Source organism: Rhamphochromis sp. 'chilingali' (genome assembly GCF_963969265.1).
Source record: "Rhamphochromis sp. 'chilingali' genome assembly, chromosome: 21".
In the NCBI taxonomy this organism is placed as follows: Eukaryota; Metazoa; Chordata; class Actinopteri; order Cichliformes; family Cichlidae; genus Rhamphochromis; species Rhamphochromis sp. 'chilingali'.
The window spans coordinates 15473264-15490701 of NC_137949.1; the positions used below are offsets into that span (position 1 = coordinate 15473264).

The window sequence follows — 17438 nt, forward strand, 5'->3', positions numbered from 1 at the left end:
AGATTATTTTCATTTAACACTTTTGTCTCACAAATTTGCTATTTTTTATGGTAAGTTTGTCATGGTTTTTCCTCCTAAATTTAATACTTTTATTTTATATAAGCATGCAGAGGTGAGCTATTATTATTATTTTTATTATTATTATTGTTATTGTTGTTATTGTTGTTGTTATAGTGTAATTAATAAGCTAATCTTTTTTGGTCACTTGTTAAAAATTGCACTGCTGTCAGCACCAGCTTTTTAAGAGAAAATGTTTTATAATCCAGGATCAGAAAAGCAGGTGAGTAAACCAGTAAATACAGACCTTCAGAGTGTTGGTAGGAATCAAACTGGAATGTATGCTGGCGCCAGTGAAACTGACCGACGTAAATGAATATGTTATTTAGTGTCTTTCCACAAGTCTGAATGAAGACACTGAAGCAGAATGGAGTAAAATATAAATACTGACCAAATAAGGAAAAAAATGTGTTTTTGATTTAATCAAAACTAAACTTTAACACCTAAACTAAACATCTATCGTCACTCTCCACAATGATAGCTCAATATTTTGTGGGCTGTTTAACCATAAAAGCCTCCACACACATCAATGACAACAGCACTCACCAACAGCAACAGCCTCTCAGAGCAAGACTGCAAAACATGCTCATTAATGGCTTGATGAACATATCAAAGACCACGTGGTGTTGACCCATCCACCAGATCTCCCCAGATCACATCAAACAGATGGATTTTTCTATTTGGAGGAAATCAAGCTAGTACAACCATTCCTGTTTATCTCTGGATTTTTGAAATGAAAATCCAGAGGTTACAAATGACTTAATTAGTTGAGCCTGAAACAATGTAAGATAATCTACTAATATATAGAAACAATTATTTTAAAACAAGCAAAACTGTAAACTGTCAAAATGTTAAGTTATCATTAACATGTGTTATCCAGAAGTGAGCAAAGATCAAGAAAGGTCTCTGCATAGCAGAAAGAGCAGTGTCTGTGGTCTGCTAATGTGAGGGCCCATCTGCTTTCCATTTGAGTTGGATGTTATTACATACACATTTGTAAAGCTGCTGAATGAGGGCAGCACTGCTCTGTGATTTAATGTGTTTTATATGTAATGTGTGATCATTAGAGAACATCAGTTCTCCTCAGTTTTGTAAAAAAGCAGCCCTCTTTCTTTCTTTCTTTCTTTCTTTCTTTCTTTCTTTCTTTCTTTCTTTCTTTCTTTCTAACTGACAGTGACATTATTTTGCTCCTGCTTCAAACAGCTGTGAGTTTCATATTCAGTCAGATTACAGCAACTTAAAGACATACTTCCTGAGATTTTAGGCCACTATGCACTCACTTTTGGTTAAATTGTGGTTTAGGCCTTCCCTAACTTATTATGTGTTTGTATTCAGGCAAATGTCAGATAAGAAAACCATGAATTTTAATGTCATGTCACATACTTCAGCTAAGGAAAACCCCTTGAAAATATCAACTGATTTCAAACTGTAATAATGAAAAGTGAGCGTCCTCATGTTGCAGTTCATGTAACCCAATCTTTGTGACTATATAACCGTTCCACAGTGTGATAAGGTAATGCCCTCACAGCCTCAGTGGTTTAACAAAGCTTTCATTGAATCCTCCTCCATCTGCTTATAACAGGACTGCAGAGAAGTCTGTCAAGGACAGCTTACACAACATAGAGCTGCATCCTCTTTTACTGTAGCCACTTACAAAACACACACAGATACAACGTTCTTGTGTTTAGGCAGTAGGAAAACTGCACTTTGTAACTGAGCCATGTATTCCTTTTGGTGATTTTGAGCAAAGAAGGTTAGGATCAAATTTAGTTTTAGCAAATTTGTACCAGAATTCTACTGATTCATGTAAGATTGCACACTCTGAGAAAATAAAGTACATTATTGTATCTTTAGAGATGCATTTGGGCTGTACCCTCTAAGGTACTTCTCTTTTACCCTAGACAGGACTTTAAAGGACCTTGAAAAATCTGGATAAGATACTTTATCTAAATAAAAGTCTAAATGAACTAAAAGAATATGATTTAAAAAGCTGAATCTAAGACACTATGAAGTCAGTAAGTCAGTGAGCTCAGATATGAGTGGACGGTTCAGACTGATAAAGAATTAAACTTGTCAGTTGTATTAAATGTTTTTATGCATCTTAAATAAAGGTATAATTTTAAAATCCAAGACTAGAAGTTTTACAGAATTTTGGTTTACATTAGGCCAAACACAGACCAGATGTTGAAAGACCTTAAAATTATACACATGTACCCTTAAGTCCAGTAATTTGCTTTAGGGTGTACACAGGTGTGGATTTTACATGTACGATCAAAAATTCACTTCGACTGTAGCCCTTTTTCAAAGTGTTAGATTTAAATTACACTAAACCAGACTGCTGTAAACCTGGGGGAGCACATTAAAGAAAGGGCTCCTGTCATGTAGCTGAGCTGCCACTTTGCAAGGCATGGCAAGAGCATGTAACACACAAGTCATCTCACCCTGACCCCACATCACGGTTCACAGCTCCTGTTCCTGCTGATTTTCCGGCTCAAATGGGTGTCACTATGCCACAAGCAGCCTCAGCAGCAGCAGCACTCTCAGCAGCTTCCCTTATTGTAATTCCACTTTAAGGCAGAGGGATGCATGAACCTCACGGCCTTGTATTCAAAGAAATATCACAGAGTAAAGGGCAGCTGGATCAGTTTTGTATGACACAAAGAAAATGATGCATTTTAGACATGAGGAAAAAACACAATTTGTAAACATTCAGTCACATTGTCTTGTTTAAAGAGCTTTGCAAGACCAGCATGTACCGGCATGAATGTACAGTATATGCGATAATGTGTATACTGAGCTGATACATGTTTTCCTCCGGAACAATCAGACTCAATCAATATGGCCTACCGTGATTTATTAGGACAGATTTTTTTTTTACTGTAGAATATTGGATGGTAATGGAACAACTGCAGTAAACAGGATTGATCAGTATAGTGGAAACCACATTGTATAGATCAGCTCTGGAATTGATTTACATTTAAACTGTTGGACTCGTGCTCACAGTTGTATTGGAAAGAGAAATGTCCTGTAGGACTTCTGTAGTATCACTCTCATGAATCTTTCAAGTCTCTGCAAACAGGTGTAATCAGAATAAACCTCAAACTAAGTAAAACTCTGTGCTCATCTTGTCTTTGAGTTGCAGCACATTTCCACACTTCCCCGAGCTGGCTTCTGGCTATACCACCACTATCGCCAAGCTCTGCTTGTAGACCATCTGACCATTGGGGGGGATAACTGCTGCTTTGCTTTGCTATATCCATGCATCTATCTATCTAATTTGAATTTGAATTTGAATATTCTGGAGCATATCCCAGCTGTCAGTTAATGAGGCAATTCAAGGATATCAAAGATATATTTTAAGAATTTCCCATAAGTGCAATGGGCATTGAACACTTCTTCAGCTACCGTGCAGCTCACAGTTTGGGTTCAGGAGACAGACACTCTTTCTTCTTTTAAGATTAGGCTCCAGTCTTTCCTTTTTGATAAAGCTTAATTAGGATTGGATTTGTTTACCCTGAACCAGCTCTAATTTATGCTGCTTAGGGTTCAAGTTGCTGGCATACTTCCCATGATGCACTGAAGATTTCTCGAGCTCTCCCCATCTTTTCTTTCTTTAAGTTTGTGTTTGTGTTTTGTCCTGTTTGTTGTTTGTGGCCTCTCTCTCTTTCTCCTCACACCCCAACCAGTCGTGGCATGTGACTTCCTCCTTTGTGAGCTTGGTTCTGTTAAAGAGGAAGGGAGATCTTAATATTATAGAGTCACATTATAAGGCCTCTTGAGATGGCCACTTTTGTGAACTGTTGCTATATAAATAAAAGTAAATGGAAATGACACAGTTCGTGGCCTCAGTTGGTCCTTTGCATGTTGAGAAATTAGTGAGAAAAAGCAACACTGTGAGGGCCAGATGGAAACTTAATTTCAGGCACGCTGTACTTCCCTTCTGTCTGCACACACACACACACACACACACACACACACACACACACACACACACACACACACACACACACACACACACACTTTATTTATGCACCTGCTCCACACTTTTCACTAAAATTCTCTTTGCAGGGAAAATCAAAAAGACATAGTTTTACTGAACCCCTGCAACACTGGCCGACCTACTGAAGCGCCACAGAGCTCTCCACCCACTGTACTTGCTCACTTCTTCCTACGCACTGAAACTTTGATTTCGTGGTGTTAAATGATTGAAGGAGAAGGGTTGGGAACTAACAGCATGATTAAATGTTGCTATGACCAACAGCAGGCTCCCCTGAAAAGGCTGGAGGACTGTGTGGGGGCACCTGTTTGCTGGTTACAGACTGTCACCATGAGGAAGCACCGCTAAGTGGATGTGACTGCTCTGATTGCACTCCATGGGAAAGCGAGAAGAAATAGCCTACCTCTGATCATCAACGCGTCATATAATGTTTCAGCGGACGCCCCTCCCCCTGTCTCGTTTTTTCCCCTCACTCAACCTCTCCTTTGACTCACAGAGGCGGCTCACCACTGGCGCACGGACCGTGGAGGATACGGGCAGAAGATGGCTGACTTAGCCGGGCACCGCAAGCCCTCGGCGGCATCACCAGCGTCACACGGGCCGCTGAAAAGCTGCAAGACACCCGCCGTCTGGCGACTGTAAACAGCTGCCTCTCTCAACCCCTCCTCTCCCCTCCTCACCGCAAATATTGACAGAAGTATCACAGAGAAAACATGGCAGAGATGGAAAAAGAGGGCAGACCTCCGGAAAATAAAAGAAGCCGAAAACCAGCTCACCCAGTGAAAAGGGAAATAAATGAAGAGATGAAGGTAAAGGGGGATCTGTGCCCAGCTGCATGTGATTACGCGTGGAGTGGCTGTGAGGAGCGTGCATGTGTGTTGAAGCACTAGCCAGGCAGTGAAAGAAAATACGATGCACTGAAGTGCAATTGGCTGCGTGATAGTGAAACTTTAATTTATGATGTTTTGATTTATCCAAGTTCTATTGTCACATCCACGCTGAACGCCAGGCTCTAAGCGCAGCCTGCCAATACCGCCTTGCACAATGGATGCGGCACCCATTCACAGCTACTCCTCTACTATTAAGTTTTGAGTCAGTGGAGGAATACTGTCGCTTCAATTCATGGCATAATCTATCCGTTTGTGTGCCCTGCCTTTCATGGCTCACCCAGAGTTAATGGAAAATCCAGTGCGTCAGTGAAGGCGTCAACAGAGCTTCTACTATTACTATTAATACTGCTACACTACAGCGCAGGGGAGAGCGGCCAATGTGCATAATTAGTGTAAATCAATGGGGGAACACTGGTTTCCCCGCGATGCTTTTGTGGGTTTGTCTCTGACTGGAGATGTTTTTGTATGCCTGCGTTTGTGTGTGTGCTTTTGCTAGTGTGTTGACCAGCTGCCCAGAGGCGTGTGATCCAGATGTGCGTCTGTGAGCTTTACGCACCCGACAAGAGCACATTGTCTCCCGGGATCGACCTGCACGATTCTCCCCCGTCGACATTCAAACACACGTTGTTTCTATTCCTGTGTTTTCTATTTTTTTCTTCGCTCGGTACACATTGTGATATTTGAGCCGCGAGCTCCGTGTGGTTCATTATGGAGCAAAAAAAAAGAAAAGAAAAGAAAGTGCTCGTGGCGTCTGTGTGTGTGACAGAGGCAGGCTGCGTGTCCGCTTTGTCTACATCTCCTCATTGTTTGTACACATCTGGCCGGAGACGCAGAAGCACTCGGTGTTTTCACGGTTATGGGATGAATGTGCAGGTGATCACACCGAGAATAACTGCGGCAATTGTAAAATTTTTTTCTTAGGTTGTCAGAGGAGATGCGAGGGTGCTGGCGTTGAGCGAGTCCTGAAACAACCCTGGAATAAAAATAAATAAATAAAAAAGAGCTTTTTTGTATGTAGACCCCTCCAAAATACCCCCGCGTTCACGTGTCACTGCTTCACTTATTTATTTGTTATTATTTTTAACTGTACAAAGAGGGTAATGTGCACTTTACTGATAACAAAGCAGCTGTCAAAGATGCATAAGAATGGAGCAGTAAACTGTAATAATTTTGCACAACTTCAAACCAGTGCAATCTACTATTATTGCCAGCATTTGCTTGAACAGATGCATGCCTTCACTTTTAATTCTCAGAGTCCTTGTTTGTCAGATAAAATTCATTGTAAGCCTAGAGGAAGGAGAGTCCACGCTGTAACAGAATTTTAATTGAATGCACATTTTTTTGTGATGAAATGAGACCCATTTTCTCAGGAAGAATAAAGTTAACCCATCTTTCTCACTCTCTCTCTCTCTCTCTCTCTCTCTCTCTCTCTTCTCTCTCTCTCTCTTTCTTTCTCTCTGTCTGGTCCTGATGGCAGAAGGGAGGGATGCAGGGTTGTGGTGGTGGTGGTGGAGGTGGGTGGGTGGGTGGGGTGTGTGTCAGGCAGGGTTTTCTCCATGGAGAAATTTCCCTAGTTCTAGTACTAAAGGTGTTCTCAGAGGAGCTTTTAAAATGTGCCCAATGTTTCCCAGCTGCCTTTTAGGCAGAAGGAGGTGTCTTCCTGTCAAATTCTGTAGCACAAGTCTAGGTTTGATTTTTGTCAGTTCTGTCATTATTTCAGACGTCAGCTATCAGGCTAAAAATCTATTCGCAAAAGACACAAATTAAAAAAAAAAAATCACACTGAATGTCTCATCTGATAATTTATCACTTTGACCAAGTAATTATATGATGCCAGTCATCAGTCAGAAATGATGTTTTATTTGCAGGTCTGTGTTTTGCTGTTAGATGACAGATTTTGTGACACGGGTCATCATTCAGGATTCAGCAGAATTGACATCTCTTGTATGTTTTGGAGAGGTGTCATGCCCGTTAAACATCTCATTTGAATGGCAGCAGCTTAATTTGTCATCACTTTTATTTTTTAAATTTTGAATATGTGAGCAAATAAAGCTGTCAGCAGCTTGTGGATTTTAAGATATGACAATAAATGCGTACGGCAGTGCAGTGGATACACTGTAGAGCTGTGCCGATGGTGTGGAGGGAAAAGTGATGCCGCCTCGTGACAACTCCAATATCTCCATCAATACCAGGGGAAGCTACTAAAGGGAGTAGCAGATGTGGTTAAGGTGTCAAAACACCTTTAAAAGGCTAAACAAGTTCGATTGCAGCTCCTTACACAACCTTGGATTTCAACTCTCATTACATCACACAAGCTGTTGTCTATACACAATTAATTTAAGACACTGATCCAGTGGTAGAAAGTTCCACCTGCGTGCAGCCTTCACTTTAAATACCATGATTAATAAGTGTAATTTGGCATATGCAAAACCTGGATTCAGCTTTCTGATGCTCCCTGCAGAGCTGCAGTTAATTAATATTATGCTGCAGAGTTGCATGATGGTTGCCTCCTTCAGAACACCAAGTCCTGAGTTTAAAAGTATTGATTTTCTGCAGAAAACTTTTAGGTTCTTCTGTTCAGAACAAAAACAGACCTGATTTGTTCCCGTCTCCTCTTAAGATTCCCTCATCTTCAATAATACAAACCAAAGCTGGAGGAAAACACAGAAGGAGAGAGTGAGGCACACAATGTGCCCTTTTGAGGGATCATACTCCTCTGAAAAACTAAACAGTCTGACAGTGTTTCCTTCATCTGGCTGCTTAATGTGCGCCATGGTAAAATAAGCCTCGGTGAGTAATCTAGGAGAAGGAGGAGTGGGCTTGGAGGGGATATGAAACGCTGGAGAGTGGGGTAAGAAACAGGGGAGAAAGGAATGTATACAGCACTGGGCTGGCTGAGCTGTAAAAACTGTAACCCGAGCGTCTCCGCTGTATCACATATCAAGGAAAGTAAAGGGAAATGAAAGCAGAGGAGAGGGAGCATGGGAGTGGAAAAGTGGAGAGGAAGGAGGAGGCAAAGAGGAAACTTGGCGCGTGGATTCAGGAATTTTATCATGGTGTATTGTGTCCTGCTCTGGTTTCCACCCGCAAGGTATCCAGTTTCCACCATCATCATTACCACAAGCCCTACTGGCCATGTTTGGGTCTTACTGGAGGGGAAACAAGGGGGAAGACAGGCAGAAGCAGGGTCAGCTGCTGAACTTGTGACAGAGAAGTGTCAGCTTGTGAGGCGAAAGTATCAGGAGTAGGTCATCAATAAGCTGCTAATTATCCTGCAGATTTAAGTGAAAGCTTGTAAGAGTCCCTGTGAAAAGGGTATTTTACTGCAGATGGTTTCCAATTATTGACTGTATCGATCTGGGGTAGGCAATTAATTTTCCCAAGGGGCCACATGAGAAACAATAGGCCACACCAGTAGGCTTCTAGAGAACTAAAATTAATATTGAGCAGAACTAAGTTCCGCTTATTGGTGGCCTTTGGAAAATGAATTGCCCACCTCTGGTATAGATAAATACACTTAAACATCATAAACATACTGTGTGACCCATAACCTGTAGAGCACAAAGAGGACATCAGAAATGGCAAGGATTTACAAAAACATTTGGAACTGCAACTCAGACAGTGAAGCCATAAAAATCCATGACTATAGACTGTATATAAAAGATAGAAATAGCCGCCGTGTCACCAGTTTGTCACCATGTTATTCTTTAGTAACTATATTTGAACGAGAGGGTCGACTATTTGCTAATGCTGGCAAGCTTGGCGAGCAAGGTACCACCCGTATGCAATGCACACTTGCTAATAAGCACTACAATTTAACTTACTAAAAGCAGTTGCACTGACTCATTAGAGTGCCCATTGATACGTTTAATTGCACCTCTCTCAAATTAGCCTAGCATTTACCTGTTGGTCTTATCATCTGCATCAATTAAATTTTTAAACTGGGATTAAATGTTTGCTGTCCGTGAGTCCTCTTGGGTCTAAGTCAGCGGTTCCCAGCCTTTTTTGTACCACGGACCATTTTATGTCCAACAATATTTTCACGGACCGGCCTTTAGGGTGTCGCGGATAAATAAAACCAGTACCGGTACCAAACAGAAGAAGATTTATCCATAACACATGGGAAAAGACCCAAGGAAACCGAGTTAACGATAAAAACAATGAAAAATAACAATATAAACTGAGAAAAACCCTGAAAACCATAAATTTCGCACCCAAGCCTCAACTCTCACGGCCCGGTACCAACGACTCACGGACCAGAACTGGTCTATGGCCCGGGGGTTAGGGACCGCTGGTCTAAGTGACATAAAAGAGTAAGCATGAGGGTTGGTGCACGTGTCTGCATGACTTCTCAGACTCATCCGTGGAGAATTTACATTACAATGCACCAGCTAAGCATGAGCCCTAGGCAGTCCAGCGGTCCGTGTCTTGTCAGGAATTGAGTATAATCTAAGCCTCAATAAAATAAAATATTCAAGTCTAAGGGTGAGTCAACCTCAAGTGGGCATTTGAGGAACTTGAATTTTTCACACGTTTTTTTTGGCTTCATTTTTTAAGCCCTCTATGTTGCAACTTGACGGGCATATAAGAAATAACCTTTAAAAACGCTCAAATCCACATCTACAGGGTCACAGTGACCCTGTAGATGCTTCAACACCTCTTTGATGGATTGTCAACTGCATATGATAAGCTTCATAAATACAGTCCTGAAGTATTAGATTGCACTGGATGAAGGTGTCTGCAGTAATGTAGTGGCCTCTCAGTGTTAGAGATGGCAAACAGTAGCGTCTGCTCTGACAGCTCAGTAGAGGTGCTGTCGCTGTAAGTCACTGCGTTTACAAACAGTCTATGTTTATGTACTATTGTGCCTATTTGTGAGTTTTCATAATTTATCTTTAATGTTTCCTTAATACACTATATGGCTTTGTCTTTGTTTTATCACTCTCATGCTTCCTGCTCTCATCTGTGCTCAGAGGGTTTTGCATCTTCAGTTTTCTTTAATTGTCTATAAATGCCATCTACCTGCCTGTGACTGTAGGTGAAAATTGTCCTATATTTGCATAACCCGACTTCACTGCTCACATTAATTAACACGCACAGTACCTTTGAAATAAAATAAATGTAGACCATAAATAAACCATTTTAGGAGAAAAGTAAAGGCGAAGAGCTTGAATTAGAGAGGCAGTCAGCAAACACAAGCAATACTTACTTCTTAGAGTACTTAGTACTTGGAGTACTTAGTTCTCCACCCATCACATGTTAGCAGAGAAGGATAAAAAAAGCAAGCGTGCTTCATAGGTGTTGTATTTATACTGTATATACAAAGACATTTAGTGTTATAATCCCCCCAATGAATCATGGAAGGCTGGCTGTATCCGTTTAAATCTATGTTTTTGTTACATTTCTCATTTCTTTGTTTACTTGAAAGCGACAGAGCTCATAGATTAACAGAAAAATACCTGTAAATGAGCCAGCTTTAGACTTATGGGGTAATTTTCATTTACTGCCCTTGGTCTGTTCCTACAAGAGCAACAAGAATATCAGTGATCATTCCAAACTGGATTTATCAGGTTTTCCAGTGACTTAGCTTCTAGAGGTTGCAAGTAGCCTAGAATGGCTGTTTCTGGATTATAAGGAGATAAAGTCCATAATAGTGGAGATACATTTTACATACATACATCATTTTTTCCGCAGCATTGCAGGCATTTTAAATCAGGATAATGATAAATGCTTAAATCTGAAAGCCTGCAAGTCAACAAACCGATTCAGTAAGTCAGCTTTAGCGTCTGTTCCTGTCCACAGTGGGCTGACATTAGCCACTCGTGTACTGGTCGTAGCAGACCAACTCAACTTTTTTTGGTATGAATTCAAGCCTCACTGTAAAAGAAGGGTTATTCTATTTCTTCTTTTGTTTTTAAATACAGCGTATAATTATCTTTGGTCATTTCATGGCTTTTTGAAACCGCAGTTCTAGAGCCAGCAGTCAGTCCCTGCTGTCGTTCTTTCTCTTTACTGCTTCACTGACAAAAGAGCACATGGGTAACAGCAAGTAAAGTTGTAGCTTTCACTTCACCTCTTCACCATTGCATGGAGAAACCAACACAGTGATGAATGTTCTGTCTTACCATCAGTCAGCATGAAAAAAAAACATATTTCAAGGTCGATGTCGTGTGAAGGTCCCGAGACTCTGAGACATCCACAGGGCTTGTTAAGTCGGGCTGAAAGGGTGTGCTGAGGAAATTTAAAGGTACTTTTTGTCATTTCCATCACCAAATTTTGAGGAAAACTTTAACTACCAGAAGGTTAAAGGGAATAGATAATGCTACTTTCAGCTGCTCCATCATTCACGGAGGGTCGCCACAGTGGGTCACTCCACATCTTTGATTCGGCATAGTTGTTTTAATGCCACACGCCCTTAGTGAAGGCAAGACCAAACAGGGTTTGTGTCTCCTCCCGGGATCAAACCAGATGTGTTTTTCTTATTATGTGAATTTTCTCACTGCATCTTCTGCTTGTACAAATCGATATTACTTGAAAGTACCTGCTGGTCCTTGTTCAGCTTCGATTGATAGGTCTTCCGCACAATGTAAAAATAAAGTAATAGTGGTTGTTTTAGTATTGCTATAGTTTATTTAAACATTGGAATTTTAACAATAAGTTCCTTTAAACAGATAATCCACCTTATTCTTTTGCGTTTTCCCACTCAGTCAGAGGTAGTGTTCTAACTGATCAGAGGTAGTCTTCTAACTGGCTTTTACCTTCAGTTCTGCATTCATTATGTCGGGTTGCTGTGTTTGCTCTGTGGAGCTAGCCCAGTTTCACAGCACTGTTGCAGAACCTCCTGCTGCTTTCGTGTTTGATGATCCCATTGGAAAGATGCACGAAGTCCAGAAAACTTGTTCTTGACCAGGCTTTCCAGGGAGGCACCGTCCCCTCTGAATAACTCAAAACATGAGGCAAAACACATGCAGTTAGTCATTTTTTCCAGTGAAGAGCTTCTTTAAAATGAATCCATTGTTTTACTTCACCAGTGAGTAGTTTATAGTAATATCCCTCAGCAGGTTGTCTGCAAGGCATTATAAGTTATAAGGTTTTTTTAAAGGCTGTAAAAGAGAATCCACCTTAGAGAAACACCAATTTCCTCTGATTATGAGCAAAGACTTCAGCAATTGGTAACATCACAGGCATTCACAAAAGCTTTGGGAAAAAGATTTTGCAGGGACTTTAGGCTGAAGGTAGAATCGCCTTTATTTCTCTGTCTGCACTGCAAAAACTGGAGACCATCATGGTTCTTAGAGCCTCCTTTAAAAGTTCATTTTTTTACCTTTATCGTTTTACAGCATTGGCAACCACCATCAAAACCAAGTCCAAATGCTGGGTAAAGATAAGCCGTGTAAACAACATCTGTTGATGCAAAACTAGAGAAAATGAACTGACAGGGAAGTCCAAGATTTATGCAAGGGAGGGAGTAATGTGCAAGTTTGACTCCTCAGAATGAGATATGAACTTTCTTGAGATCAGCCAAAATCAGGAAATCAGCAGGAAACACACTTTGACCTCAGTTTTGTCCAAGGCTCTCGGAAGCCTTTGTGCTTATTACAGCAGATAAACAGAGATTTTGTCCATTATGAACCAGATAAAAAGGCTATACATCCAGTGTAACATACAGATACCTGCAGCTGCCCTTCTGCCTCTTGCTCTCCGGCACATGCGGAGCCAAAGTTGGTGCCGCTGCTTTGATGAGCCGCCAACAGGGATTAGGTTCCCCTCTTAATAACGCTCCCCCTTTCTCGAAGTAGTGGGGTGACTTAGAGGACAGGATGGTAGGAAGGAAAGGGAGACACAGAGAGATGCTGTGTTTTTGTCTTGGTGATGTGGTTATTTTACAGCTACATCCGTTTACTCAGGAGTACATTCAGCTTGGGTTATGCTCCATCTCGTTTGTTCAAAAGGAGGATTTTCTCCTGGGTGATTTTGTTCCTCCCGAGGTTTCATCCTTGCAGTTGGGCTAATTGCTGCACTTGTGCCTGCCAATTTGTGCGCTTCGAGTCTGTCAGCACTCTTCCTCTTTTCAGGTTATTGTTATGTAAGTTGCCCATAAATCTTCCTCTCCATTAAGGTTTTATTAATTATTCCCATAATTTTAAAGAGGCCATAGTGGGCTGGTTTACAGCTTTTTAATTTTATTTTTAGAATTTTACTGGAATATTATAGACTTCTTAATGTTCAAAAAAACAGACATTATTTTAAAAATAATACTCTGTCGTAGGCATGTTGTAGCACAGCTTTGAGTTTGTGTAGCTAATTTTTAAAAATTGTAATATTTAAAAAAAATATCACCCTTTTAAATTCTGTAAAGGTTTATTAAGACTTCACACTAGTAGGAGAATAGCTACTTTGACAGGTGGCTTGTATTTTATTTGTATTTTCTGTGTCTTAAAATTAACATTAGATTATTTTTATACGTATCTGAGGCATGCATCCATACATAGAATAGGTACATCTTGCTAGCCATGGTTGCTAGTGTTTGTCCCAAGTCACTCAGGACTGCTCAGCAACCCCCTGACAAACACCAGTTGCTTTAGAGAAATGTGTATTCCCCTATTAGTATGCAAGTGGTTGCTGGGAGTCACTAGGTGAAACTGGTCACTAAGAAGTATACGTTGGTATATGGTGTATATGTGTGTATAGGTGTATGGTCCTAAACTGAAACTGAAATCCTTGCGATTGCTTTGGTTGCTAGTAGGGCTGGGTATCATCACTGATTTCTAGAATCGATTCAATTCCGATTCACAAGGTCCCGAATCGATTCGATCCACGATTCGATTTAATTCGATTTAATTCGATTCGATTCGATTTAAATCTGGGAAATTTTGACAGTCAGAAATATTATAATTCAGATCAGTACATTTACATATTTTTGTATCAATAAAAAGGAAGCTGACACACGCAAGACTTTATCACAGGTGTGAGCGTCACAGCAGATGCCTTTGTGTCAAAGTAGCTGAAGATAAAACACAGAAAAACATGAAGGTGATTTTCCTGGCCTGGGATTTTATAAAATATTCTGCAGTACATCAAAAACGAAAGAAAACCATTAATCAACATATGAACATTACCTCTGAAGTTACAGCGGTTTTATTAGAGACACAGCGTTTTGCATTTTGAATAATTTTAAAAAGTTTAAATTTGTTCAGTATTGAACAGCAGAAATGAGGTTTTCTTTTCGGAAGAATGTAAAAGGGAAAAAAACAGCGGCTGACAGCGCTGTAAGCAACAGTAGACTTGTGCGTAACAAGCAAGCGAATAATGAAGAAAGGGAAACTGTTCTTGAAGTACAGAGAGAGAGAGAGAGAGCTGTGCATCGCGGTGGAAGCAAAACAGTAAAAGTCAGAGTGAATACATGACGATGTTTATGTGAAGCGTTTGGATCTTCTTTTGCTGCTGGTTCGGTCAATATTGTTTGGAGAGAGATCAAACTAACAGCTTTAGAATCGGCTCATAAAGGGCGTGAACACAAAGCGTGGACCCGCCGACAGATCAGAATCAGCGAGCTGTCGGCTTTCAGCCCCGACCGTGAGAAAGGCGACATCTAACTGATTCTGATCCGCAGGTCGCGCTGTGTGTTTAAGTCTATGTGCAGAATCCGTGTACCTGCTCTCATTTACTGTTTTAACTGTTTGGTGGTTCTTGAAATTTTGTGAGATGTCACCAGAGATTCTGGCATTTCGGGCAAAATAAATTTATATTAAAAAAATCGATTCAGGATTTTAATGAATCGATTTTACGTTATCCAAGCCAGAATCGATTTTAATCGATGAATCGATTATAAAAACCCACCCCTAGTTGCTAGCAGATTACATGGAAGACAGATTTTTCTGCAAATATCTTCCAACTACTCACTAAGTGATAGTGAAACCGAAACGTATCACATGAAAATGCTTGCTTAAAGGAGCTGCTCCTTTTAAAATGTCTGTTGCAGCAGTAAGGTGAATATTCTGTGTTTCAGGATTGCGCCATACTCTTTCAGATTTCTTTCATCCAAACATGTGACCAATTTCACCTAGCTACAGCCAGCAACTTCTCACCAGCTGGTTGGGGAATACAAATTAAGAAATTAATAAAACATGTTTAGTTAAAACTTCAGGAGGCGAAATTGTGACTATTTAACGGATGTGGAATGTGTTCACAGCGTGTCTTAGTGGGTGACAACAAGGTTATGTATTTAGCTGTCAGCACCTAACTTTAGCTCTGCTCAGGACGCAGTACTAAATCTGACTCCCAGGAACCTTCAGGCAGAAAAAGCACTGCTGTCACTCATCATTGTTCAAGCATTAGCGTCGTTACATCTGCACACATGAGCTGTCCTCATTAACAGCCTTCACTGCTTTAACCACCATTTTTAAAAAGCTCTGTGGCAAAAAAAAAAAAAAAAAAAAAAAAATGCAGGCTGCGATTATGAATGTTTGGATTAGACTTTAATTACTGTAAATAATCACTGCAAATCCTTTCATTGTTGATGGTGATGCTGTCTAACCTTGACGCACACAGAGCTCCAGATGTGCGCTCACATGTGCTTGCATGCTAGGCCTGCAGGTATGGCATGCACATGGATGTTGTGCTTTGACTTCACCTGTTATTGATTTAAACTGTGCCCTGCACCTTTGTGCCACGCACTACCCACTGACCACCCCACCACAGCGGTATTTAATAACAGACAGATCGATAAATACTGTCATTCTTCATTAATAAAGCCATCCCTACATTTTGGCTTCTTTTAACTGCCACACAGGTCTTCTTGCACAGCACTGCAGAAAAACTATAGGCTCTGTGTGAACACAGCCAAACTGAGGTAAAACTGAGCCAAGAGTGGTGCTACTACTCTGTGGTACAAATACAACACATTATGAATTTCTCCATAAAATGCTTAGAAATGGCCCAAATGTGCTGATGAAGCAGGAGAAAATCTGCCTCTGTCACTCCTGTGTGTGCCACAGTGTCTCAAATATGCATGCTACAGTGAATGTTGTGTGTGTGAGAGCTCATTCCCACTTGTTTTTTCCCATGATATAATACATATAACACCACTGTAAGCAGTATTCAAACTGCAGTTATCATTGGTGATTGAGTTTGTATTAAGTAATTAAGCCGATGCATCTACCTGTTTTCTGCAGCTCCATGCACACCAGGCCACACTGTGTCAGAAGCCATCAAAGCAGACTCTTTCTTTTCTTTTCAAGAGCTGTACAGGGTATTTTATTGTGAAAGTACACCACCCTACCTCCACCGAGATCCTCCAGATTCATTTTCTTTCCCAAATTAAATTCTACCCTTGGATACGGTCACTTTATCACCCACAAAAAAACACAAATTGATGCTGCAGAGCTGCCTCCATGCTACTCTCTCCGGATAAATCTGGACTTGCCTAACTTTCTCTGTCTGATTACTTTGGTGTGAAACAACACAGGTCAGCATAGGCTGGTCAACACGAACCAATGAGCTGCAATGAGCTGATACCTCATCTTTCTACACCACCACAGGCTGTTGGAAGTCAGATGTTATTCAAGTGCATTTTTATTCCACGTGAGCCTTTCATGTACAGCTTTGTATCGAGTCTGAATGTGTTTTCCAGATCTGTGTGCGCCAAATCTTCCATATCAAAGCATTTCTTTTCTTGGTTTTGCACAGGTGGTTTAAAAAGCAACATAGTGACCTTAAAAAGGTCATTAAAATGAACTCAAGACAGACAAGTTTTATTACAAGTCACATGAACTTCAATAGTAGATGCCAACACTGCAGTATTGTTTGGCCTGTTGATATGATGCTTTTAAACCACAGCTGCATAAATGCAAAAGATTCAAGGCAGCACGATGATGCTAATTGGTAGCTGAGCTCCTGATCATGGAGGAGGACAAATAAACAAACTCACAAGACATTTCATGCATTATACTAAGATATATAATGTAGAAAAGACAGTTATTCATTTTAATATGAATGTATACGTGGACAAAAACAGAGCTCAGGCTGTGACCCATACACCGCACAGTTAGTAGCCTAATTTTCCCATAAACTACATTCCCATCCAACAAACATCTAAACAAATGAACTAAAATAATGATTGCAACACTCCTTAGTTTAGACTTAAACTTTATCATTAATATTCTCATTACTCGAGAAGAAAACAAAGTACTGATTATTAAATCCTTAGCAGTGACCCTTATGACCTTTCCAAATCTAAAGGTGACCTTTCGCCATCACGCCCCTCAGCTTTTTGAACCACCTGCCTGAGGAGATAAAGCTCCATGACTTCCTTTATATCACTTATCAAAAAATTTTTTAAAGCTTTGTTTGACTTGTCTTTTATCAGCTCTTATTTTTAAATTATTTGAGCATTTTTCTGCTATAATTACTGTATTGCTTTTATTCTTTTAATGGTATTTATTAATTATTCTGGCATTATTCCACTTTTGCTTATCTGTCAGCCTCCCTATTTA

General features: G+C 40.4%; 1 protein-coding gene across 2 annotated transcripts in view; it reads left to right on the forward strand.

Annotated features, from left to right (window-relative positions):
* Window positions 1–4555: 4555 nt before the first annotated feature.
* Window positions 4556–17438, forward strand: part of sobpa (sine oculis binding protein homolog a) — a 60661-nt gene continuing 47778 nt past the window's right edge. For both annotated transcript variants that reach the window (XM_080871722.1, XM_080871723.1), the window contains exon 1: window positions 4556–4863. In XM_080871722.1, coding sequence (XP_080727848.1) covers window positions 4768–4863 — 96 coding nt within the window. In that variant the 5' untranslated portion in view covers window positions 4556–4767. The remainder of the gene's footprint in view (window positions 4864–17438) is intronic.